We start from the raw sequence: 26,394 nt of genomic DNA on the forward strand, positions 1-26,394 counted from the left end.
TATTTTTTGTGAAAATCTAAATTTATTGCATTCGTGTTTTTTTTAAATACACTTTCTATAATAATTGAAAACCTTTATTTGATCAAGGATGCATAACATTGATACACATAAGAAAAATAAAAATGCTATCTAAAAAAATTAATCAGTTCCCACAAAAACATTCCACAGCACAACATTGATGATAATAATATGAAAGATTATTAGATATTGGAAGATTCTGCTTTGCAATAACGTGAATAAATAAAAATCTGCATTTTAATATTTATTGAGTTAGAAAAGTTATTTTTCATTTTCGTTGTATTATTTTACATTAAATCTTACTCTTATTTAGTTTTGGATAAGGTAAATTAAGTCTTGGTTAGCGGAAGAGGCCTTAAAAGAATTAACTAAATGTTCTGATGCCAAACCTCTGAATGTTTGAGTGTAGTAAATTTACATATCAAAAATATTTAAACCTTAAAAAAGCAGAAGAACACAGTGGTTTACAGAGAGAGGGTTAAAGGGCGTTGCACAGGCTGACTATGCCTACTGTTGCCAGGTAACCAGGTGAAACCCTAGAAACAGTGACAGAAGTTAGCAAGCAAGGTGCTGGAAGAAGGCACAGGCGATACTAAAAACTAATCATAAACATAAAAACCCACAGGATCAAACAAACCATAAAACCATTAAGGCATAAAGTAATAATGCTCAAATTAGCAACTGTTTTGTTTATAGATATGAAAAGCACTGCTAAAAATCACTCACTGTAAGGAACAGACACTCAATAATCTGAAAAGCAATACCGGCCTTGATAACAACAGCTTAAACTCCACATAAATAAGTGACACTTGGAATGGAAATGTTGACAACGAGTTATGTGTAATTCATTTGTGATGATAATTATTTAAAAAGGTTAAAACATGGTAAAATTGATTTTGAAGTGTAATAAGAATTCATAATGATTGTATTACCTAAAATACATCATTTAATATTTAATACAAATTAAATACTTTTTTTTTTGTATTTTTGCAGGACTCCCAGAGTTCATCATGATTATTTGGATTTATCTTAAATGCCTCCTTCATCTTACCCCAGACATGTCTTATAATGTTCAAATCTGGTGACTGGGCTGGCCAATCCTGAAGCATCCTATATAGAGTCTATTGTGCCTTTGTATTTTCGTTTCGCATTACTTCAGTAAACCCTTTTTCAAAGAAGATTTGGTCTTACTCACGTCCTTTCGAATACTGGTTGTTGGACGAGCTGCAAAAGGTGGTACATAAGGATATGCATGAAAGGTGTGCCACAACATTCATTCATTCATTCATTTTCTTTTTAGCTTAGTCCTTTTATTAATCCGGGGTCGCCACAGCGGAATGAACCACCAACTTATCCAGCATATGTTTTACACAGCGGATGACCTTCCAGCCACAACCCATCTCTGGGAAACATCATCACACACTCATTCACATTCACACACTATGAACAATTTAGCTTACCCAATTCACCTGTACAGCATGTCTTTGAACTGTGGGGGAAACCGGAGCACACTTGAGCTGGCCATTTTTTATTAGTCCATAGGCTACAGTTTTAATTTTAAAACAAGTTTTACCAGTTTCATATTTTGTAATGATAAATGATAATACATTTGTATTTAAAATAAATATTTTTTTATTTAAAATGCAAACCTTATAACAATGTTTAAAACTGGATTAACTTACAGTTTAAATCCAAGTGTGTAAATAAATACTTCATAGTACAATTGTATGTTGAGCACTTTGACAAAATTGTAGGAAACATTTTGGTGCATCAAAAAAGTATGATTAATGATCATCATGACAAGCTGATCCAGCACAGATTTGTGTCTAAAATGTCACTAAAATGCATAACTGAATAAAAAAATTAATAGAAAAATATCACCAAAAAATAAGGTACTTTCTCAGAAAATCCCCCCACCCCATTTCAATAGGCTGGCTATTGGCTTGTGTAGTCATTCATCTGTTTATTTGATGACTAGTCTAGTTTTGGCCTATTCTTAGACGTCAATTAGATTTTCACTGACAGCCCAAGTTAAGCCTTGTTTTAGCCAAGACGACAATGTTTAGACATCTATTAGACATCATCTATTAGACATCATTTAAAAACAAAAAAATGCTTGCTGGGCAATTGTGACTTCGTTTACCACAGCAAAAAAATATATTACTGTCTAAAACAGCTTTTAAAATGAGGTTATAACATTTTTAACTTTCATCCTCCCTTAAATTTGATTGTACATTACATTTGACCGGTTTATATTTCCCCTCGCTCCATACACAGAAGTGTGGTCACATCTATCTAACATTACTTTCTCTTCTCTTTCTTGCTACACACCTCTCTCAAACAGAGACTTTCCCCGTTTCAAAATCTCTCCAATCCGGCTTCCACCCGAAAGTTTACCCCGGATGAGTTTACTGTCAACCGCCAAGAAGACGAAGGAGGGGATGCAGTGTGGTCGTGTCTCAAAACGAAGTGAGCATCACGGGTTCACACACTTTGAAGTGCTCAAAAAGCATCTGCAGCTCGTAAGTGTTGAGACAGAGTCCATGTTTACGCATCATTGATCTTATACCGCGACCACTTACATTCCTGACACTTTCATCACTCGCAATATAAAACAAAAAACTGACAATCAAATCAACTCGTCGCTTAAAGACAATAAGTTAATAGGTTGGCTTTTGTGTGAAGATTGACTTCAGAAAGATATCTTACAGTTGAATGATGAAAACGTGCCAGAAGTGCCTTTGCCGAAGCGACGTGATCGTAACACCTCTTTCTGTCCAGGAGTTTGTGTTCAGTGTTTTACTCACCAACAAAGAAACCGTCGTCACGAAATGTCAGCGTAAACCCTCGTAGTCTCGAAGGTTATTTCCGAGGTAGACTTAAACTTCTGGATAACTTGTACTCCATCACAACTCCCAAGGCGTAGGTTTGCCGTAACATTCAACGTAGACAAACTTGAGGCCGTTTTTTTTACCGTAAACCCGCGAAAACTGTCCGCAGCGAGAATGACGCATAAGCGCGCGTGCATCGACCTCCTACCTGACACACACGCAGGAATGCGGTCTATTTAGGAGATCATTTCAAAAACAGACGCCCTCTATAGTTGTTTGTTGATTTATTAAAAGCAAATGTTCCCTAAGCGCGTTTGTCACTGGCGCAAATGTTCAACATCCTCACCGTAATTTGCGTAGATGCGACGAGGGGGCTGCGGCACTGAAATGACAGGATCCTCAGAGGCGCTGAAGGAGCATCTGTACTATTGAAACAAACTGGTTTAGCAGCTCTCTCAACACTGGTCACATCCACATCTGTGAACAACACACACACATAAGCACGCACACGCTCGCACACACACACGCACGTTTGTTTTTGTGAATTTAGGGACATTCCATAGGTTTCCATTGTTGTTTATATATTGCACAAATTGTATTATATATTGGCTTGCTCCTAGACCAACCTTCACAGGAAAGTTTTACTCTGAAAAAAAGCTTTTTGAAAAATGGGACAGCAATGTCTGCATAATCTCCTTGTAATACCGGTGTAATATGTCATATTATGCACATTTGCCTCCTGAATCCTGAATATGGCACAAAAGCATGCACACACACAGTGCTTGTCCTACTACACAGCTCAGGCATTTGAGGACAGCATTAGCAGGACATTAACACCTTCAGTGCATGAAAATGTAGTCATTGCGGTAAAAATATCATCCAGACCCACACTTTACACATGAAAACATGTTTACTGTGCTCTGTAAAATGTTTTACTGAACTAAAAACATTAACTTCTGTTAAAGTCAAAGTGGTTCCAAAGTCCAGTGTAATTTATTCTTCATCTTTGAAGTCTGTCATTGCCTCTTAGGAAAGTCAAACTCATAAAGTAAAATACATATTGTAAAAATGACATACATACATATATATATATTTGCCATAAAAGTGGATTTGCTGAACATACACACAGGAGCAAGTAATTTTCTGATTTTCTGATGCCATTTATCACACACACACACACACACACACACATATATATTGATATATATATATATATATATATATATATATATATCAATGCCTCCAGGATTTTGCAAGTCCAAAGAATCTTGAGATAAAGAAAAGTTTAAAAAAGTGTCCATAATAAAGTTTTTTTTTTTTTTTTTTTTTTTTGCACAAGCATATGCAAGAATGTACATTTCTGTAAAAACCCCAGTAGTGTAAATAATAATTGGTACAAAAAAGTTTACACATGCATCTAAAAAAATGTCCAGATCCTTTCAACAGATACTGTACTTCTTATACTTTGTATACCCCTAAAGTACGCATGCTAAATATATTAGCACCATTTGAAACGGACAACTATTTTACATCTGTACCATTTTTTAAAGGTTTTCCAAGCTCAAAAATGAACGAGACAAATTTTTACTTTAAATACTTGATTTATTTTATCCTTTGTTTCTGGTACATATAGAAAAGGCAGAACAGCACATTGCCTAATGCACGCTTTAAACATGTTCTTACAATTTCTGGTGCATTTGCAGTGCATATCTTAAGACAGTGTGAATTAAGAAAATCTATTTATTTACTGCAAATAGGCCATAAAATTATTAGTTAATAATAAATTGGATGAACACTGCATTTGTAAATTTGAAGTACAATAAATAAATACATAGAACAAACAAAAATCAGTATGCATCTCTTTAATACTAATGCTAAATACTACTGTATTTTATAAATCAAAAGTGGCTGACATAACACACTGGTTTAATAGCACACTGTAAAAAGAGATGGTAAAACTTGTTGTGGGATTATAAAATGCAGCCACAGCAAACTGAAAGGTCACTATTTTGTATGAAATAAGGTGAATTCCTCAGTATATTTTCTCATGTTTGAAAATAGTGTATGTGTGTGAATGAGTGTGTACGGATGTTTCCCAGAGATGGATGCAGCTGGAAGGGCATCCGCTGCGTAAATAAATTAGTACCATTTGAAACGGACAACTATTTCACATCTGTACCACTGGATAAGTTGGCGGTTAATTTTGCTGTGGCGACCCCAGATTATTAAAGAGACTAAGCCGAAAAGAAAATGAACGAATGAATGTTTGAAAATAATGTTTTTGTAATGTTTGAAAAAAAAATTACATTTCTGTAAAAACCCCAGTAGTGTAAATAATAATTAGTACAAAAAAGTTTAGACATGCAACACCCATAGACCCTAATATTAAATATAAGACAAAATCATATATCAAGTCAGATGATATTGTTCACATCATGTGCAGCTTGCTGTACTCTAACCCGAGCTATAAAACTTACTGACTGACTTACTTAAAAATCTGTCCAGTTTTCAGAGCACTACTCAGGCACATACTTTTTGTTCTCCCAAGCAAATGGGTACTCAGGTGCTTGGTTGTAGTGACCCATGAGGAAGATAGCAATGGTGCCAATTGAGAATAGAGAGATGGCCGCCCAAAAACAAACCTTGTCAATCATCTTACCAATCAGCACCCAACTCTCCATCTCCTGTGATAAAAAAGGAGCAACAAGATGGAGCAAGTATACTCTATTGTTCATGAATGTTGACATTAATACAGAGACACACACACTTACCGATCCAGTGTCATTCTGCTGCTTGGTGGATTCAGCAATGAAGTTACAGGCATCCACACACTCTTTTATTTCTGGGGCCGTCTTTGCCAGACTCTTGTAGAGGTTTGCGGTACTGCTCACATCAATTTCATCCACTAGAGGGAGACATATGCAAACACATTACAATCTGTATCGAAAGGGTGCTTTTAAAGGGACAGGCGAGAAAAGATTGATGTTTACATGTCAACACACATTTATACGAGAGGGGTCTGGATGCAGACCTGGTGCAGTGCAATCTGGGCTGTATCCAATGCTTTTTAATGGGCTCACCTAACCCCACCCCTAACCGTACCCATCACACTGACATCACTCGCTCCATTTGAGTGCATTGTGTCTGACACTGCTTCACTGAGTGATGCAATCTCAGCTTGCATCATAAAGGCTGCATCCAGATACTATTGATATATACTGTAGAGAACAACACAAAGTCATAGTGAAAAATGTAACCACTCATGTGAATTTGTTTTATAATCCCTTTATGAGCTTATCTTTAAAGTTCTGGATACCTGGATGTGTTTTATTAAAGTGCATGTCTTCTTACTACACAAAAGAAAAAAAAAAACATATGGGTCCAATAAAATGTTTACCTTTTTAATTAAGTTTTGAATAAAAATTTATATTAACTTATATATTTGACAATATTTTTCTTTTTAAGCATAAAGCTGTAACTTTCATTGAATTATTTCAGAAACATGTTTTAAAAGGGATACTGCACCCAAAAATGTAACTTCTGTCATCATGTATGCACCAATTTAAGTTTTTTTTTTGTTTGTTTGTTGAACGCAAGATATTTTGAAGAATGTTGAAAACCTGCAGCCATTAACTTAGTATTTTGTTCTCCTTACTCTGTGTTCAACAGTTACCAGTTTCAACATTCTTCAAAATGTCTTTTTTCATGTTCAAAAAAACAAAACAAAAAAACTCAAACTAGTTCGGAACAAATAAAAGATTAGTAAATGTTGACAATTTTAGTTTTAGGCTAAATTATGCCTCTAAGTCTTTAAGCTTTTATTTTAGAATGTTTGTGGTGTTTGTACTGGACAAAACTACACTGAAAATGCTTCCCCTCTCAAATTCTATACAGTTATTCCAAAAACTGACCTAATGCACGCAAATTTTGTTCTCAGTAGGCCGTACTTCTACGCAACAATATTTGAACACACAAGTTAAGGCTGAATTTCTCACCAATTGTGCGCATGAGTCCATGTCTCTCTCTTTGTTTATCAAACATCATCTCACTGCGTGGCTGTTTCAGAACATATTCCTCAGCCCTCTGCATGAGCCCAAATGAACTCCGTCGCCTCTCCCTCATTTCATACACCCCACCCTGGTCCCCCTCATCCACAAAGGGGGCCATGCCAAGATAACGAGGGACCACTTCTAGGAAAATCTAATGGATATAAGAGAGGTACAGATCCATGATAATTATAGCTAGCAAATATTCAACTTTGTGAAAATGTACCCCTGTTTACATTTCTGGAGATTGCGAATTATGTAGCCTGATTAATTATGTGGCTGCATTTTGTCTTTCAAATGAATGCTATGGGGCAGTATGACACTGCCGAAGGCTTCTGTTTCTTTTCGCGCTACCAGCTGACCGCTTACCTCTGTGTGGATGCCTTTCCGGTGTTACCAGTTAGCTCAATGGCTTGCCACTTAAAGAGTCACAAAGAGGAGTTTACCCTGATGACGGCGTTTGAGTCAGGCGAGGAACGGTTCCACAAAGTAGGTGAAACAAAAGTCAAAAAATAAAATAAACAAGTCAATAACAGGGTGAGAACGGGGTAGGATCTGAAAACGTGGTAAAAATCAGGCCCTATGAGGGCTTTTTCTTTTCTGGATTACTTTTGAAAACATCTGAGATCTGAAAAAAAGAAAAAGTGGCCTCTAGTGGATTAGCAAAAACAAAAACTGCAAAAAAATGTACATCCTGGATATATTATTTTGCACTCTCCAAAAATGTAAATAGAGAAGCATATCAATAATGAGCCTGGGTTGCAACTATGAAGGTTTTAAGGACAGAACATACATGCTTGATGCTCTGGGACATGTTGTGTGTGCTGGGACTGCGGAGGGAGTAGTTGAGCACAATAATGCAGTTGGTCACAATGAGTGTGGTCATAGACATCACGAAAATTAAATACCTGAAACACAGAAACAAAGGAGTGAAATCAGATGATTCAAGGATAAAAAATCGAAACTGTCGAGAGAGAAAACTGGTACTGACTTGCCAATAAGAGGCACAGACAGTGACGTTTCTGGTATTTTCTGAGAAATCAGGATGAGAAACACAGTCTGAGCCAAAAGAACAGAAATGGACACAGTCAACTTCTGCCCGCCAGCTAAGAAGAAGAGACAGTAAGAAAGTGTGAGACAACAGTATCATAGAAAGAGATGTTGAAGAGCAAAAGCAGAAATCACAGATAGAGGAAGTGCTACCTTAAGAAAAAGAGACTAGAAATTTTATCTACTTGTGTAATTGTGACATGTGGAGTAAAGTTTCTCAGTCCAAGCTTCTACTTACTTGAACTGGGAAAACTCAATAGATGTTTGGGACTGCTGTTTAGTCACATCACACTTTAAAAAGCATCTTTTACTAAATCATGTTGTACACTTTGGTCTCTTGCTGCATGCATCTTGCTGTCTACACAAGTTCAGGAAAAATGTCCCAAAAGAAACAACTGAAAATTCTTTTGTCCCTGTACTGTGGATGCATTAAGATGTTTATTTACATTCTGGCTCTTTGAAACATTGTGGCAATCAACACAGAAGTATAAGGTTACAAACGTGATCGAGAACATTGATTAGAAGATGTGTCAAAACAAAAGATTTGAATAAAAATTCCATGTCCTTTAAAGAAGCATGTACAAACTATGGACCCTTTCCTACACCCGGTGCAATAAGGTCCAAGACGTGTTTTGTGCGATTTTTTGCTATTTTCAGACTAACAAAACCCTAAGTTTTACGCTTTGCACCACGTTGTTTAAATAGAAAATCTGTTCGCACTTCTTTGTGGACTCATAGGCGTGCTGGTGTGATGTGTTGCGTGTTGTTGGCACGTTGCTATTTTGAAGAACTGAAATAGACTGCACCGTTGACCAGGTAAAAGCTGGCCTAAAGTCCAGCGCAGAATGCATTAGTTTTGTGTCTATGAATGTTCAAACTCTTAATACACACAGGATGTACAGCAATACACACATATCTTTACATATTAAAAAAATTAAAGGATTAAAACGTTAGAAAAATTATTCTTTTGCATAACTCATTAAGAGAATAAGCACAACCCTGTTAGACCATGTTAGACCTGTTAGACCACAAACCATGTTTTCCCATCCTTAAAATAGCAAAAGTGGATTCAGACACCCTATCTATTTGTGTCCTGCTCTTTAGACTTTGCACCTAGATCATTATAATAGAACGCAATGAATCTTCAACAAGGTTTTCCAAACAGAAAATATACAAAGAAACGGCTGTTCAAAATCCTCCACTATTTTGGCTGAATTGGTCACATGACTAAAAGTGTGTTAATGTTTTGCTAAGTCCACACTGTAACTTAATAACAACACTTTAGAGGTTTTTATAAAAATACATTTTGTTGACTAAAAAGACAGTTACAGTGTGGGTGGAAGCCCAAAACGGAGAGGAAAAAAATTGTGTGAAAATTTTAGTGAGGACATGGATGGTCTGACCCTCTGAGATTAAAACTCAAATAGAATTGCGGCACACTGAACATGTCAAAGTATCATTCGTCATTCACTTTTGTCAGTTGATAGAGATTTTCCTTCCAGAAACTTTGACATGTGATGTCAGAATTAACAACTATTTATTTTGAGGCTTACGAAGCATAATCTCAGAATGTCTGCACATGCACACACACACACCTTTTGCAGGTAGAAAATAGGCAAGAACGACCAGAGAGGAGATGAGAGAGCAGGGCAGGATGATGTTGATGACGTAGAAAAGCGGTTTCCTTTGGATTATGATGTTGTAATATACCTCCTGGTACTCCAGGTCATCTGGAGAGTAGCGTTGGTTTGTCAGCTTTCGGGCGGGCCGGTGCTTGATTGCCCACTCACCGTTTTCTGTGAGACCATGTGATTAAAAAAGATACGGAGTTTCATTTTAAATGGTTTAGTATTACGATGTTTAATAAAGCTAAAAGCCCACATTTGACTTAACTTTTATTGTCTATTTGTTGAGATGTATATAGATTTTCAGTAGTAGTCAAGTAAATTAAATAACGTTTTAGACATATAGTAATATTATTTTAATGATGTAAATAATTACATTTTTGAAGTAACTTTGTCAAAACTGATTGTATCATTACTCCTTTGATTACTGTATTAACCCATACTAATATATTGATACAGCCCTGGTTTTACCCATCACTTTTTGTCAGTTAAATATTTTCTGGCCGATTAAAGTAATAATTCCTTCTTTCTTCTATGTCTGTGTGTAATAAATAATAAAATGTGTACGCATGGCACCTGTGAAAGCCTCAGGATCAATGTCCACCCACTCAATAGGCTTTCCGTTCTCATCTTCTGCCAGTACAATATCAATCTCATTTGCACTGTATGTCTGAGACCTGCAGATAAAGAATAAAACAAAATGTTACATAAATGTGATATACAATATAAAATGTATATGTTTATGAAAATAATTAAAAATACAACGAAATAATTTGATCCAAAATCTTGTCATCTATTTCCATGGATCAATCTGTGCCAACCTGAAGACCAGTGTGCAGTTCTGCCAGTCAAAAGGGAAGTAGGTGATTTCAATAGCACAGGTGCTGCGATAGATAGCAGGGGGAAGCCAGTACATGGAGCCATCAGATGAAATCAGCACATTAGCGTAGTATGCCACATCAAACTTGCCATCAATGCTGAAAAGAGGTTATTTTGTAAGTAAAACAGAGAGAAAATAACAGCAAATTTAATGTTTTACTGCCAACTCACTTGTTTTCCAATACTATGTCTGGTAGCCACACTGTGTAGTATGGCACACGAATTTGCTCAATGTCATGATACTCAGATGTGTTCCACGCAAGACGATAATCATGCCACTGCTAAAGAGCGGGAATGTGAAAGAAGAAAAGCAGGTATTAGCAGGACAAATAAGAGAATAGGTGCAGACAAAATAAGTACTGGCTAAAATCTTTTAGATTAGACTGAATGAGTAGAGAAATAGTTGAGAAAACTGTTCAGAAGATTAAATATGAAAAAGAATAAGCAAAAGGAAAAAAAAGCCTGCTCTTCATATGTTGGTAAAATATCTGACATTACAATAGTTATTTAGACATGCAAACAAATTATTTAGAAAACTGTAAAAAAGAAATTTGAGAACTATTTTTCCCTTCTTTCTTCTATTGCATTGCTTTTGTGACATTTTATGAAAGTACTAAATGCTTCTAAAAACATTTATATAAACATTCAGTCGTTTATATAGTTGCATTTTTGGACATTATGTCCTGTTGGTTCATTTCAGATTTGTTTGGTGTGCTACGTTCATTTTTCAGTCAAAATTCCCCAGAATTCAGTTTGGAAGTGGATTGAGAATGGAATTGAGAATGAAAGTGGACAACTTGTCTGATGCACAACGGGGCTCAAATGGCAGTTCTCAAATACATTTAAACAAACAGCATAAGCAGAGCAATCCCAGACAACATTTTTTAAACCAAACCTGCCAGGTGTGAACACACCCTTACAATTGACTGAACACTCGCATTCAGATCAGCCTCTATTCGCTTAAACAAGTTGCAAAGAAAACAGAGAGATCAATTGCTAGGACGAAGCTTAGATTTTTTTTTAATTTATTTATTTATTATTATGCATGTTTTGGCTTTTTTTCATCAAAATAACAAAACCTATAAAATAAAAAATATATGTTGCTACATTTATTACAATGCAACTTAAGAAAAGGGAGGTTGTGTAAGATACTCACAATCTCAATCCAAACATTTGTAGTTAAAGTCTCTTCTTTTTCATTCTGTTCAAGGAGGGAAAGTTGTCAGAATGCAAATAGTCTATGAAATAAATCACTAAATCAATAAAAATATATAAATATTAGCAAAATAATTTGCTCACATATATTTTATATTAAAGTATCAATGATACACAATTTTCTGGAACATTTTTATTTGTTATATTTTAGCAAAGATATATGTTTATATGTTTAAAACTGACAATAACTTGTCACTGTTAATATGAAGGTTACTTACCAAGGAGATGAGGTTGGTGAGAGTTAACTTGACCTGAACCTTAACTTTTTCATCTGCATGTCTTGCTGGTCGAATATTTTTACTGTAGTTCTTAAACTTATCAGCAATTAACTGTGACTCTTCATTCCCAGTGACTGTAATGTACAAGAATCAAGGAAAAGAAATGAGCTGCAAAACTCACATAGAAATATTATTAATAAACAAATTCAAATAATATTTAAAATTGTGGATAGATTAGAGATTTTATAACTATAAGTCCACCGGGCTCACATGTGAAAAAAGTAAATTATTGTAACAATTTACACTCAAAAAAATATATTTTTTTGTTTGTTTGTTCAAACTACTTACTTAAAATGAGCTGAAACAAACTAATTCTTGAGATTTCATTGGGACAACTTAATTTTTTATGTTCAATCCAAATAAATGTGTTAAAAGTGTTAAGTTAACTTAATCAATTTATGTTGGGTCAACATGAATGAATTATGTGGAACCCTGAATTTTTTTTTACAGTGTGTGATGCTAAATGTTTTGGGACATCTGTCTTTACATGCACATAAACTTTAATGACTCTCCGATCTTAAACTGCAGGGTTTATTATGGAGTTGGCCCAACATTTGCAGCTACAGGATAACAGCTTAAACTTTTTTGAGAAGGCTTTCCACAAGGTTTAGGAGTGTATTTGTCAATTTTTACCAATCTTCTAGAAGAGGATTTGTGAGGTCTTGGATGAGAAGGAGCACATGACAGTTGGAAGTAACGCACACAGGACCCACACATTTATATACTATTTAAAATGAAATTAATTAGATGGCACTCTGTGGTGCGGCAAAAATATGAACAGTCGTAGATGGGCACGGTGCTGAGTGGCATATCAGGTGTGCGGTCCCCTTAATTCATCCCAAAGGTGTTTAATCAAGTTGAGGTCAGGACTCTGTGTTGGCCAGTGATGTTCTTCTACAGCAAACTCGCTGATCCATGTATTTATGGATCTTGCTTTGTGCACTGGTGAACAGTCATGTTGGAACAAAAAAGGGCCATCACCAAACTGTTCCTACAAAGTTGAAAGCACAAAATTGTCCAAAATGTCTTGGTATACTGAAGCATTAAGAGCTCCTTTTCATTGAACTAAGAGACCCCTTTTTATTTGGCATAATGAAGTCAGGCAGGTACTGTTATCCGGGCAACTGCCAAACCATTTAGACCAAACCATTAACTGCCAAACTGTCATCCATTAGATTGCCAGACAGAGAAGCATATTAGGTATCTCCAAAGAACACATCTCACTGCTCTAGAGTCCAGTGGTGGCATGCTATGCTTTACATCACAGTATTCCATGCTTTGCATTGCGCTTGATGATGTAAGTCTTGAAAGCAGTTGCTCGGCCATGGAAACCCATTCCGTGAAGCTCTCTATGCTGTGTTATTAAGCTGATCTGAAGGCCACACAAAGCTTGGAGGTCTATTGATTCTGCAGAAAGTTGGTGATGACTGAACACTGTGTTCTTCAGCCTGTGGTGTTGCGCAAAATGTGGTGAAATCACGCTCAGTGGGGGTAGGCGGGGGGAACGCCACTGGCTTCAGCATGTACTTACACTGCTCTATGATTTTACGTGGCATACCACTTTTTTACGGAGTTGCTGATGTTCCCAATTGTGTCCACTTTTCATCAAAATTTGCACGTACATAGTTGACCATACAATATTTAGTAGTGAAGATATTGGTGGATGGAAATATTGCATTTACATTTACATTTACATTTAGTCATTTAGCAGACGCTTTTATCCAAAGCGACTTACAAATGAGGACAAGGAAGCAATTTACACAACTAAGAGCAACAATGAATAAGTACTAAAGGCAAGTTTCAGGTCTGTAAAGTCTAAGAAGGGAAGTATTAGTAGTTTTTTTTTTTTTTTGTACAGTTAGTGTGATATTCAAAGAGGCAATTGCAGATTAGGAAGTGAAGTGGAGACTAAATAGTTGAGTTTTTAGTCGTTTCTTGAAAATAGCGAGTGACTCTGCTGTTCTGATGCAGTTAGGGAGTTCATTCCACCAACTGGGCAGATTGAGCGTGAGCGTTCGCGAAAGTGATTTTTTCCCTCTTTGGGATGGAACCACGAGGCGACGTTCATTCACAGAACGCTAGTTTCTGGATATTGCACAGGTGGCAACCTATCACAATACCACACTTGAATTCACTGAGCTCCTGAGAGGGTCCCAATGTTTGTAGAAGCAGTCTGCATGCTTCAGTGCTTGAATTCACCTGTGGCCATGGAAGTGATTACAGCACTATGATTCAGTGATTTGGAGAGGTGTCACAAATCTTTTAGTAGTGTATTTTTATATTTCAAGATATAATTACCATTGATTGCAAACCACCAGTCTTTAGCTAGAGTAAGTTTTTTTTTTTTAGGTTTAACAGTTAGGAATGGTTCAGGACAAAAAAAACATCCATTTGTAAAATATGCAAAATAGTACATAACTAAAAATATGCAAAAAATAGATATAGTAATAATAGGTGATGCGGTGGCACAGTAGGTCACAGCAAGAAGGTCGCTGGTTCAAGCCTCCGCTGGGTCAGTTTGCATTTCTGTGTGGAGTTTGCATGTTCTCCCTGCGTTCGCATGGGTTTCTTCAGCAAGTCCAAAGACATGTGGTACAGGCGAATTGGGTAGGCTAAATTGTCCGTAGTGTATGTGTGTGAATGAATGTGAATAGATGTTTCCCAGTGATGGGTTGCGGCTAGAAGGGCTTCCACTGCGTAAAAATGTGCTGGATAAGTTGGCGGTTCATTCCGCTGTGGCAACCCCAGATTAATAAAAGGACTAAGCCAAAAAAAATGAATGAATGAATGAATAGATATAGTAACGTATGGATATGCTACTTATAATTAGTTTGATATATTTAAGTAAAACTGTTCATTGATTTAAATAGATCAAATTAAGTATATATAAATACAGAAATAACATCCAAAAATAAGTCTTGTGCATTTTAAAGAATTCTGTCCTGAACATTTTAATTTTCCTTTATACCTTTGGGTCAACTGGTGTTGAAATACATTAATTTAAATAAACAAAATGGACTACATGGAACAACAATTAATTAACAATCCACCAAAACAATAATATTCTGACCAATTTGCACTTGTTAATACCTTTGGAACTATTCATAAATATAGGCGTCAGCCATTTTAAAGCAACTCAAAACTGTGAACCCCATTTTTAACCAGATATTGGGGTTTATTGTAAAAAACACAACGTTAAATTTCAGATTTACAAACTTATGTTAATATGCCCGCATGATACTGTATGAAAGACTTCTATACTTCAATATACGCTTTAACAAGTGTGATAGAGACGGAGAGTCAAGTCATTTACTCACACAAGTGCACAACATACCTTGTAATACAGTGGCCAGAAGCGCAATAGCAACTACACACGTCCTGCCGAATCTCTCGGCCACGGCCATGGTAGCCAAAAACACGGCAAAAGTTGTGAAGAAAGAGCCAGAGCCGCTATTTTGGAGCAGTCAGCAGTGAGGCTCCGTCTTCCTCAGCTCAGCTCCAGTACAGCTGTCACTACACCAGGCTCGAGTTACAGCTCCACTCGCGCGCACTCTTAAAGTCACATTCACTTATCGACAATATCATTATGCCTCTAATACGCGACAATGATGCAGATTATGTCGGTTGCTTGTCGAGTAACTCTGCAAGTGATCTCAGATGCTATGAATAGAGCTAAAACATGCTGACAGGAGAGTCAGTTTGAGGTGCCAGTTGTAAAAGTTCCACTCGCTGGAAGCGTGAACTGGCGCTGCTGCTGCCACTGACAGTTGCGCATTTCAACGAGTATCATTATGGCTTAATAACAATACATATAGCGGTTATTGATAGTGTTGTTCAGCCTCGGGGAATTGTGTTTCAGTCTGAAGACACGATAAGCAACGTTAACAGGTGTACAGCGGTGGGGGGAGTGGGACGCTGAGGGCCATAGCGTTAAAGTCTCCCATGCACTTGGATATAAATAACCAGTGCCTGTCTGGACAGTGTGATCTGCTCTGCATGTGCCTGGAGCAAGGTAAATGCAGAGTGTCAGGGAACGAATGGTGTGTATGTGTTTGTGTGTTTGTGTACTGGTTTTGGTGGTTCACGAGGACAATTTGTTTGATAACATGGGTATGACCTAAGCATTACAATGCTGAGGTGGTATGTGACGACATGCCTTCTGTCCATAATTTTAAACTCAATTCAATTCAAGTGAACTTTATTTATAAACTTATTTCGAGATGATAGTGAGCTTATGAATGACCACAGCTGGTCCCGCAAAAGCATGATTTACCAATCAGACGATTACTAACTCACTATAAATAACCAAGCATGGAGGACGCGTGAAACTCTCGGATGTGATCTTGATATCGAGGTCGCAACAATGCAGACTTGAGCACCGACATCGCTCTGGAAGTCCCAGAAGTCATTGCGACTAGAGGTGGGAAGCCAAGTGTGCCGCAAGCCTACGTTTGAGTGAAGGTTTCGGCCGTTAGATCGCCCCCTGGGGGCTGGCTGCAGTACAAGTCATAAAGCCCGCCTCCTCCGTGTTAATGAAGGAGACTTGAGCCCAAATAAAAAAAAATATTACACTTGCAATAAAATGTCCCGAAAGATAGTTCTGGGCTGCGTTTCCCGATAACGATTGATCTTAGCACTTAAGAGCGTTTTCTACGAGTCATTTTGCGAACGTTCGTTATTGTTTCACGTGCGTTTCCCAAAAATGCACTTAACACAATTGCACGTAGCCCAGCTTTAAGTGCAACTTAGGAGTCGCTATCCGTTTGTTAAGTGCTGAAATGTCACGCTATAGAATGGCTCGTTATTGTTGCACATGTTATAGCAATCCATATAATTCTTCTTCTACTTGTGTGAATGTATATTCAACTCGAATAACATAAAAAAAAATATTTTTGAGCCAGTTCAAAAACATAAATTAACTGGAAATGTCGTACTGTAAAAACACTGTCTTGCTCCAATCTCGCATAAAACTAATTCTAACAGTCCTTGCCGGAAATGACATCAGCATCATTTTCGATATTTATATGAAACCTTAATTAAGTAGAATTATTTATCAATTTCTTTATCAAAAATTGCTTATCTCACATCAAAATAAATAAATAAGTAAATAAATAAATAAATAAATAAGCTCTTACATTTATTTTTGAAAAGTTTAGCCTAATTATCCCCACCTGATGTGCATTTGCTAATAGGACAAAAATATAGCCTACTACCCTCGAAATGTCCATATACAACAGTGTAATTTTTTTTTTCATTCTAACATTTATTATGTAATTTTTATTTTTTTCTTTATTCATTATTATTTGTATATTGAATTGTGTAATGTGTAGAAAATATAAATGAATAGAGATATACGTACAAATAAAATGAATAATGACTTTGAAGAGAAGTAAATTGTAGGTGCAATTTGCCGGTTGTCCAGCAGGTGCCCTCATAACTCTGTCTCCTTACGATGCACTTAAGGCTTTACGATTACTCCAGAGCACTCGTAGATCCACTAAGATTTTCAAGTGCTACTTAAGTTACGATGCTTTTGGGAAACAGACCGTAATATTAAGATCAGTCGTACGATCATTTCTACGAACTTCTAAGGCTTACGATGCTTTTGGGAAACGCAGCCCTGGTCGATTAAGGCACTGGTTATTGTGCTGAAATAGGTGCAGATCTTCATTTTTGTAAACAGTTTGTTTTTAGCAGTAATTTAATGCTGGGCGTGTCATCGTGATTGACAGCTGTGATTGACAGTTTCTCAAAGCGCGGCGTCTGAGCTTCGGCAGGAGACTGAAGTACTGAAATGTTATTATTCGATTTCTGTGCTATTTTACCATGACAAAATGAGTTCAGCAGTAAACTATAGTTTCTGACATACATGATCCTGGTGGAACACTGTTTATTCGCTAAGTTCAGGGCTTTTTTCGGGCTTTATTAGTTTGCTGATACACGCCTAGCCACCCAGATAGCAAAACACAGTTCCGGCTAGATTCTCGCCTGCCGGAGACTTATCTCTTAGAGCTCAGACTGACTAATGTTACCTCTGCTGGACCTACTCCGGATGCCTGGACTCACTACCCACTTCCAGCCGAGTCAATCGAGCCAGATGCGGCGGCCGAGCGAGCAGGCGCTGCCGCATGCGAGCCGGAATCAGCCCGCGACGCCGCGAGTAAGTTATGCGCTGCGGCCTGGAGCTGGCGCGATTGAATATATAAAACCCTCATATTTGTTAACGTTATTACATCCATTTGTGTTGATATGACAGCAAACGCATGCTGAGAAGTTCGGGGGGCGTAGTTGATTTTACATAAAGCGTTTGATTGGAAGCTCGACTCTGCTCATTTTCGCGGCTCCTCCTCTGGCTCCATCAGACAATCCTTCTGCGCATGTCTGGCTCCAATTTCAGCAGTCTTTTGCGACAGTTTGTGCCCGTCAAGCAGGCGTTTTGCCCTCAAGGCGTTCAATGGGAAAAAGGGCTGTCGCGTCGTCCATATTTTTTACAGTCATTGTGGGAAGCGCAGCATTTAGATGTTTTAAAGAAGTTCAGAGATATCATTTATTTACCTCAGGAGTTTCCGTAAAGGAAACGGTGGAAGTAAACATTACCATGAACATCTTAATAAAGGAATAAACACATTAAGGGTGTTTGTTTGCTGAAATTCGTATTAAAATGTGTTTTATTTATATTGTGCAGAGTATATTTATAATGTTTTTATGCAAAGTATATATTTGTAAGAGGAGAAAAACAATAAATCGTTGTATGGATGCTTTAATGTTTAAATAATTTCCATTTAAAACGCGTTCTTCTGAGGACACCTGGCAAGACCGCTCTCCACAAGAACACAAGTCCGTTCTCTGCGTTCTTGGAATTTAGAAACAGCCCTGGTCTACCCTCGCCCCAACCCTAAACCCAACCGTCACGGTAATGTAAAAACTGTAGTTGTACCGAGTATTATTTATGCTGTCTAATAAATTACACAAAACAAATTGTATTTTTTTTAACGCCTACCCCCACCCCAATTCTTAACCCAACTGTCACAGTACTGTAAAAATATTAATTATTGTTATACAGTGTCATAAAAAAATGCTGCTATATTGATGTGTATGCCGCACTTCCTGCCTGCTGCGTATCTGATCTAGACTTTACCCCTACTCCTCCCCTTTTCCTTGACAGGGTGGCACTGTAGCCCAGTGGTTAGCACTGTTGCCTCACAGCAAGAATGTCACTGGTTCAAGACCTTACCTGGCACGTGGACATTTCTATACGGAGTTCGCATGTTCTCCCCATGCTTGTGTGGGTTTTTCTTCGGGGTCTCTGGTTTCCTCCCACAGTCCATTGACATGTAACATAGGTAAATTGACCAAATAAAATCTGCACCATAAATCCTAATCAGCGGTATATCTTCATAACAATCCCTAATCTGCCATTTGCCAAAACAAGCAGGGGAGTTCTCCAGACCTACCTGAGCTCAAACTCCCCTCTTGGCCTGCAAATGGGAGGGAGCCCCGGACTCAAGGATCAGATGGGCTCAGGGCTCTTTCCCGGTGCAGCATGCCAAAAACGCTTTACAATCAATCATCAGCTAAGTGTAAACTATAGAAAAATTATTTATAAATGGGTCTTTTCCCATTTAAGATTTGCCATAGGTTTCCTTTAAAGGTTGGGGTTAGGGGTACGGTGAGACAATATAATAAGCCTTTTTTTGGAAGAACAAAATGCATCATGTGTCTTCATAAACCATCAAAACAAGAATGTATTCATCGTGTGTGTAGGTGGGGACCTAAACCTCAAGGCATCCAGACTCATGGGAACTTCTGTCACCATGGGAACCTAAATTGAGGTCCCCGTGGGTAAACATGCTCATAAAACACAAAGAATGAGGTATTTTGAAAATGTAAAAATGCAGATTGTTTTCTGTGAGGGTTGGGTTTAGGTGTAGGGGGATAGGATAGTCTGTACATTATAAAAATCATTATGTCTATGAGAGTCCCATAGACCTATAGAGAGCCCAATAAGAACAAGTGTTGTGTGTACAGTATGTTTCATTTGACTTTACATTCCTCTAAAGTACGTCCAAATAATACCCAATGTACAGTATTTGCACAGCTTTTTTATGAATTATCAAAACAACAAATTAAATCTTAACACAGCCCTGGAGGTGCCTTTTACCATATCTCAGTACACTTTGGGTCCAAATTGCCTCACTGGGGTAAACACTGAAGCCACCTTTACTGATGGTGAAACAATAGTCTGTCCAGAAGAAAAGAGTTTAGGGAACACACTGATAATGTCTTTAAGTGAAAATGTCTTCAAATGTAAAAATTCAATAATCAGTTTATAAAAATTAACCATTAAGTCAAACAACAATAGTTAGCAAAACTATGTTACACAAACTATTTTAACCATGGTATTTGGAGTAAAACTGCACTCTTTTAAATGCACACACATTTTAAAGTGTGTGGTTAGATGGTTACATTTGTATATTACGCCATCAGTGTTGGGGAAAGTTTCTTTTGAAAGTAATGTATTATGATATTGAGTTACTGCCCAAAAAAGTAGTTGCGTTACATAGGTTATTTTTATGGTAAGTAATATGTTACGATACTTTTCAGTTACTTTTGCGTTACTTTCAACCTATTTCAAAACTTGCACAGGGTTTTTCCTTCTTTTTTTAAATAAAGGAGCTCTTCAATTAACAATGCTGTGTAGCCTACTGTCACCTCCTGCTCCTTACTTCAGTGTTCCCGGTCAAAATTGACCAGTCTGTTTTAACTCTTAAATTAGCACAAAAACAAATTTTTATCAACATTCTTTAGTTGTAAACAATGTCTCAAAGTAGTGTTCAACATGAATGTATAAAATTAGACAAAAAATTACTGAAAATACAAATAGCCACTGAAAATTTATTACAAAATGATGTAATGTAATATAGGTAATCACGTTGCAGGATCGACACATACCGTAGGCATGGGAAAGAGATCTGTGCCTGCAAAAGACTGAACAGTCAGTCTGAAATGTGTGAGTGAGAGTGAGTGAGTTGGGGTAGTATGTAGGGGCATGTTTTCTGTCTGATGGATGAATATAGTTTGGATACCCATTCATTTACTATGGGGGTCACTTTTGACCGTGAACACCACAGGTGTAACGACTCGTTTATTAAAACAGTCAAAATTTAATGAAAGAGTTGATCATCACTTTTATATGTTCAAATGCATAGTGTGAAGGATATCATAAGGCCTTGAGGCAATCATATGTAAAACACAATAATTATGTGTTTTAAGTTATCAAATCAGTCAGAATTAACCCAAAAAACATAAAAAAATAAAAATGTAGGATAATCTTGTCTTCTGATGTACTTATGATTCTTATGCTATATGCCATAAATACAGATTAATCAAAGTGTAAAGCAATATGTTTGCTAGTTTTGTACTTTTTGTCTTATTAGTAAAGTAAAATCACTGTCCATCGAGGCAATACCCTTTTCCCTTTCCTTGATCCATTCACATCACAAAAATATAAGGCTCTGCCATCTTGGTTTCTGACTGTTTCAACATTCTCTCATTGCATGTGGGATTTAACATAACTATGATCATTTTAATTTAGCGATTTAGCGATTTTTGATAAGCGAATTAAGCAAACTAAAAAATAACTCGCATTGCAATTTAAAAAAAAAGTAACTCAAATAATATTACCTAATTTTTAAATGTAATGCGTTACTTTACTTGTTACTTAGAAAAGTGATATTATTTCATAACTTTACGTTACTTGTAATGCGTACCCACAAATGCGTACCCGCGTTTCATTTTGTTCTTAGCAGGTCAAAAGTTCAGAACAGTGAGTTATGAGATACACTCAAGTGGTGAGATCATATCAGCGTGTGAGGTTTTAAATGATTTATGAGGTCCAGCTCACAATAAAATAACTGACTCTATTCTGCACATCTAAAAGAACATAAAAAGCACAATTATTTATAAGATGTTTCAATAATCCACACATATAGTGCAGAAAATAAATGATAACACAATCATGCTAAATGTTTGTTTTGTATTTTTGTTTTGTTTACATTCTGTATAAGCCAAATGGCACGGATTCATTACTTAGCCAGTTGCTGGCCACCAGGATTAAGTGGTACATGGTACATGGGCTTAAGTGTCACTGGATTGCAAAGCTTGTTGGTGGGTTTACCGGAGCATGCATTCCTGTCTCCTTTGTGTACTATATATATATATGATCTGAAATCCAACCGTGTTGCTTGTGGGTAACCGGAAACTCCACATCCGCAGAAACGTCACTCACTGTGCTTGCCAAGAGAGAGGCGACTGAAGTGTCATGGCCAGTGACTTCTTGTCTTCATTAAAATTACCAAAATGTGCCCTTGGGACCACAGGTCTCAAAAGAGATTAAGTGCTCACCACTGGGAATGCAGCAAAGATTGAACCTAATTTGTTATACAGCATACTAGTGCATATAATCACAACCCAGGCTCATTCTGAAAACATTCCCCAATATACATTTCTGGAGAACACCATATACATCCCAGGAGCTATGTTTGTTTTGCAGTTTTTGTTTTCGCAAATCCACCAGAGGCCGCTGTGTATGCTATTTGAGATAGTTGAGATAGTCAAATTTCTCCCGCGAGGGCCACTCGCACCTGCTGTTTCCACGTAAATCCACCAGAGGCTGCTGTCAACTGACTGAATGACTGATTGACTGGCCCACCCTCCTTCTTCCCCGAACCCAACCAATAGTGTTTTCAAAAGCACAGATTGACTATACGTAGCCATATGTACTTCTGGATACATCATTTGCAATCTGAGGGCTGTACCACACTCCTCATTTATTCTTTTTAAAGGGATAGATCACCCAAAAATGAAAAGCCGTTCACTTTCACAAAACCTGTTTAACATTTTTCCTACTTGGGAAAAAAAAAGATATTTTGGAAACATCATTTGTTTTTGTCAAGTATGGATGTCAATAGTTATCAGTTTCTAACATTTTTCAAAATATTTTCTTTTGTGTTTAACTGACAAAGAAATGCAAAAAGGTCTTGATAGTGAGACAACAGTGGGTAATTTGTCATTTTTGGGTGAACTATCCCTTTACTGAAGTTAAATGTGTTTTAATTTCCAGTAGGTGGAGCTCTAATCCTTATAAATGAAATTTGTTTAGGAGTACTTGGCATCATGTTTGATACAGTATATAAAAAAAATTATGCAGGTGCTTTTGTGCCTCCAGTGCCTTTATTTATTTTTTTAATGTTCATACATACAGAGTTATACTTAAATTAGAGCTTTTGTACATAGTTGCATTTAATTTTGTGACACCAGGAATTTGTAGAATTGTGTGTTTTTAATTCATTTTTTTTGAAAAGGGATTGGCTAGATTACAGGATGTCACAAATAGTTCATTGGTGGAAATCTGTATGCCTAATGTTCTATACAACTGACAAGTTTATATATATATATATATATATTAAGGGTGGAGCCGAACCCGAATACGATATTCGGAAAGGCACGAATAGCGTGTTTTTACGAATACTTATTTCGAACAAATACTTGAAAAATTATTTGTATTCGGGAGCAAGAAAAACACTATATCAAAAAGCAGCGTTTCCTCATGAGACCACAGTGCATGCCCGCGTGAGTGAGTGAGTGAGAAAGAGAGAGAGAGAGAGAGAGAGAGAGAGAGAGAGAGAGAGAGAGAGAGAGAGAGGGAGAGAGAGAGAGAGAGAGAGAGAGAGAGAGAGAGAGAGCGAGAGTGACGCTCAGTCGGAGGGCGGGGCGGAGGTGTCTGGCACAATCTTCTCCACAGATACAGACAGACAAGGCTCGGCTGAGCGAAAAAAATACTTATCTGCATCACTATTTTTGTTAAATAGATTTTTGTACCTTAATTGGGTTCCAGATGCAGTTTATAAACTTGTAGCGGAGTTTGATCGGGATCGGGAAGTTTGCAACCGGGTGCTCTGTTTACGCAACGTTAGCTCTGTTAGCGCGGTAATTTAGACAATAGACTGTTGACAGAGTAACATTAACGTTCGTTTATAAAGGTTAAAATGATGCTTGTGCTGTTGTGTCGAATAGTATGCACTTATGGGAGTTATATGGTACGTCTACATTACTGTCTTTTGCAGACAGCAAGATATATGCTATAGGCTAGTTAACCTTAGCATAGCTTCCCGTCACTTTTTATTAACTTGAAACTCCTCAAATACATTTGGGCACCCGAATAGAAAAAGAGTGAGAGTGCTGCTGAGCCATTTCTTGGTCCTCCACCAGTCAAAAAAAAAAAAAAAAAAAAAATGTTCTTTGTGGAAGAATTTTACAGTCAGTGGTGCTGCAGATAAAACAAACTGATACTATAACGTTATAATGTGTGCAAAAGTGAAATCGGCAGAGATATTAAACATCTGTCAACATCTCCTATGCATAATCATTCATTTCTTTTCGGCTAAGTCCCTTTATCAATCTGGGGTTACCACAGTGGAATGAACCACCAATTTATCCAGCATATGATTTACGCAGTGGCTGCCCTTCCAGCTGCTACCCAGCACTGGGAAACATCCATACACTCTCTTTCACACACATACAATAAGGACAATTTAGCTTACCCAATTCACCTGTATTGCATGTGTTTGGACTGTGGGGGAAACCGGAGCACCCGGAGGAAACCCACGCCAACATGGGGAGAACCCAGTCATGGCTCGAACTAGCAACCTTCTTGCTGTGAGGCGACAGTGGTACTCACTGTGCCACTGCGCAACCTTTTATGTAATGTATTATCACATGCACTAAAAGCATCCTCTCCTGATACTGTCTGTGAACCCCCCACAAGCATCAATCCCCTCAATCAGCACAGCTATGTTCTGCTAAATCCTCCACAAGCACCAAACCATCAACACAGCCACATTCTGCCCCAGCAAGTCAGTTTCAAACATAAAAAAAAAAAAAAACTTTGTGTCTGTTTTGTGGCAGGCAGATGACAATAGCAGGGCTGTATCTTTTAGTATTATATAGAATACTTTTGTTCTGCCAGATCTCCCAGGCAGGGGTTTATTTAGATTTATTTAGTTAATTTTAGTTTTTGGAATTCTGTGCATTGGAAAGAAGTTCTTTCAGAAGAAGAACAGTTTTTTGAAGTATTATTTGTTTTTATTCTGTCTATTCAGTGTCCTTCAACAAGAACGGTGGTGGTGGGGTTCATATAATTCACAATGGTATTTTATTAGTTGTTGGTTTAACCATGGATGAGATAATGGCTTCTATGTTGTTTTCTTTTCAATGACGTTTCTTGTCACATGTTCAAAAACAACAACCAATATTGCATGTCTATAATTTATATAATGGGTATAATTAAACAATACTTTCACTATAATGTAAATTAGAAGTGTAATACAAAAAATATATATTTTTGCGCCATTTTGAATTTTACTCGAATACAAATACAAATACAAATACTTTTCCCCCCTCAACAAATACAAATACAAATACAAATACCGGCTGCTCCGCACATCCCTAATATATATATATATATATATATATATATATATATATATATATATATATATATATATATATATATATATATTAAGATTTTATCTTGCAAGTTTCAACTCAGATTCAAAATAATTTTTCTCTTGATTTTTATTGACTTCTTGTGTACAATATGTACATTAAATAGTGATTATAAAAAGGTTAATAACACAAATAATAATTAGTATGAGTATATGTGCAAGTTAATGCGATTGCTGTCATCTTTTATGAGTGGCAATGTTTACTACGTTTTTGTACATGTCTATGTCACAGATGTCTATAAATCAGCAGTTGGGTCTAAATATAGTGACACAGAGACAAACTGCTAATGCCTAGAGACACACTTACTCTGCCAAATTGGGGCACTGAAATTCATCAGCTTTCAAATCAGATGGGTGAGGTTTTTTAGGGCATGACGGTTTTTTTTAAGGTGCTCACTGACATTTCAGGTCACAGTGGCTGTCCAGTGTTGACTTGATTAACAGTGACCTTGTCATGCAGTCAATCTTCATTTAAAAACACTCTTTTGTAAGAATTAATAAAATACCAAAACAATATGTGAATATGAGTAAATAAAAGTTAAAGCAGACCAGTGTACATTATCTAGTGCCCTACCCAAACATTTAAACTCAGTATTTGAATGGGGGGAATTTTGAGGTAAACATTTGAATGGGACATTTGAATCTTTTAAAGACAATCGTTTTTACCTCAGTCTTTTTGAGAGATAAACAAATTAGTCAAATAAAACTTGACCTTCTCTTGTGTATTCCGGGATTTCTCTATTTATTTGTGACACGTGTTGTACGAGAGGCTGACTGTGTAAAGGTTACTACAGGTTGCTCAGGGCTTGCCTAATAAGGAGTGATTTGTTGTTCCTGACTAATCTATGGACTCTCAGATTGAGCAACATTTCTGGAGACTGACAAAG

The 26,394-nt window shown here is 37.0% G+C and overlaps 2 protein-coding genes across 9 annotated transcripts in view; both read right to left on the reverse strand.

The window, feature by feature from the left end:
• The window catches only part of pld2 (phospholipase D2), a 51,652-nt gene extending 48,376 nt beyond the window's left edge, over positions 1–3,276 (reverse strand). For 6 of the 8 annotated variants that reach the window (XR_012406178.1, XR_012406177.1, XR_012406176.1 and 3 more), the window contains exon 1: positions 2,826–2,969. The gene's annotated coding sequence lies outside the window, so the exon portion shown is untranslated. Of the gene's footprint in view, positions 1–2,727; positions 2,970–3,195 lie in introns of those variants that run through there. The other 2 variants (XM_689557.9, XM_068221463.1) reach the window with 2 other exon arrangements.
• A 1,154-nt stretch (positions 3,277–4,430) lies between these two features.
• chrne (cholinergic receptor, nicotinic, epsilon) lies at positions 4,431–15,447 on the reverse strand. The gene is made up of 12 exons (NM_001327883.1): positions 15,277–15,447; positions 11,883–12,016; positions 11,606–11,650; positions 10,621–10,730; positions 10,392–10,547; positions 10,147–10,247; positions 9,541–9,741; positions 7,887–8,001; positions 7,689–7,803; positions 6,845–7,049; positions 5,621–5,754; positions 4,431–5,533 (listed from the first exon to the last, which is right to left on the reverse strand). The coding sequence occupies exons 1-12, from the start codon at positions 15,344–15,346 to the stop codon at positions 5,366–5,368; spliced, it is 1,554 nt and encodes a 517-aa protein (NP_001314812.1). The 5' UTR covers positions 15,347–15,447; the 3' UTR covers positions 4,431–5,365.
• Between the last annotated feature and the right edge of the window lie 10,947 nt (positions 15,448–26,394).

Source organism: Danio rerio, chromosome 5, assembly GCF_049306965.1.
Source record: "Danio rerio strain Tuebingen ecotype United States chromosome 5, GRCz12tu, whole genome shotgun sequence".
Lineage (NCBI taxonomy): Eukaryota > Metazoa > Chordata > Actinopteri > Cypriniformes > Danionidae > Danio > Danio rerio.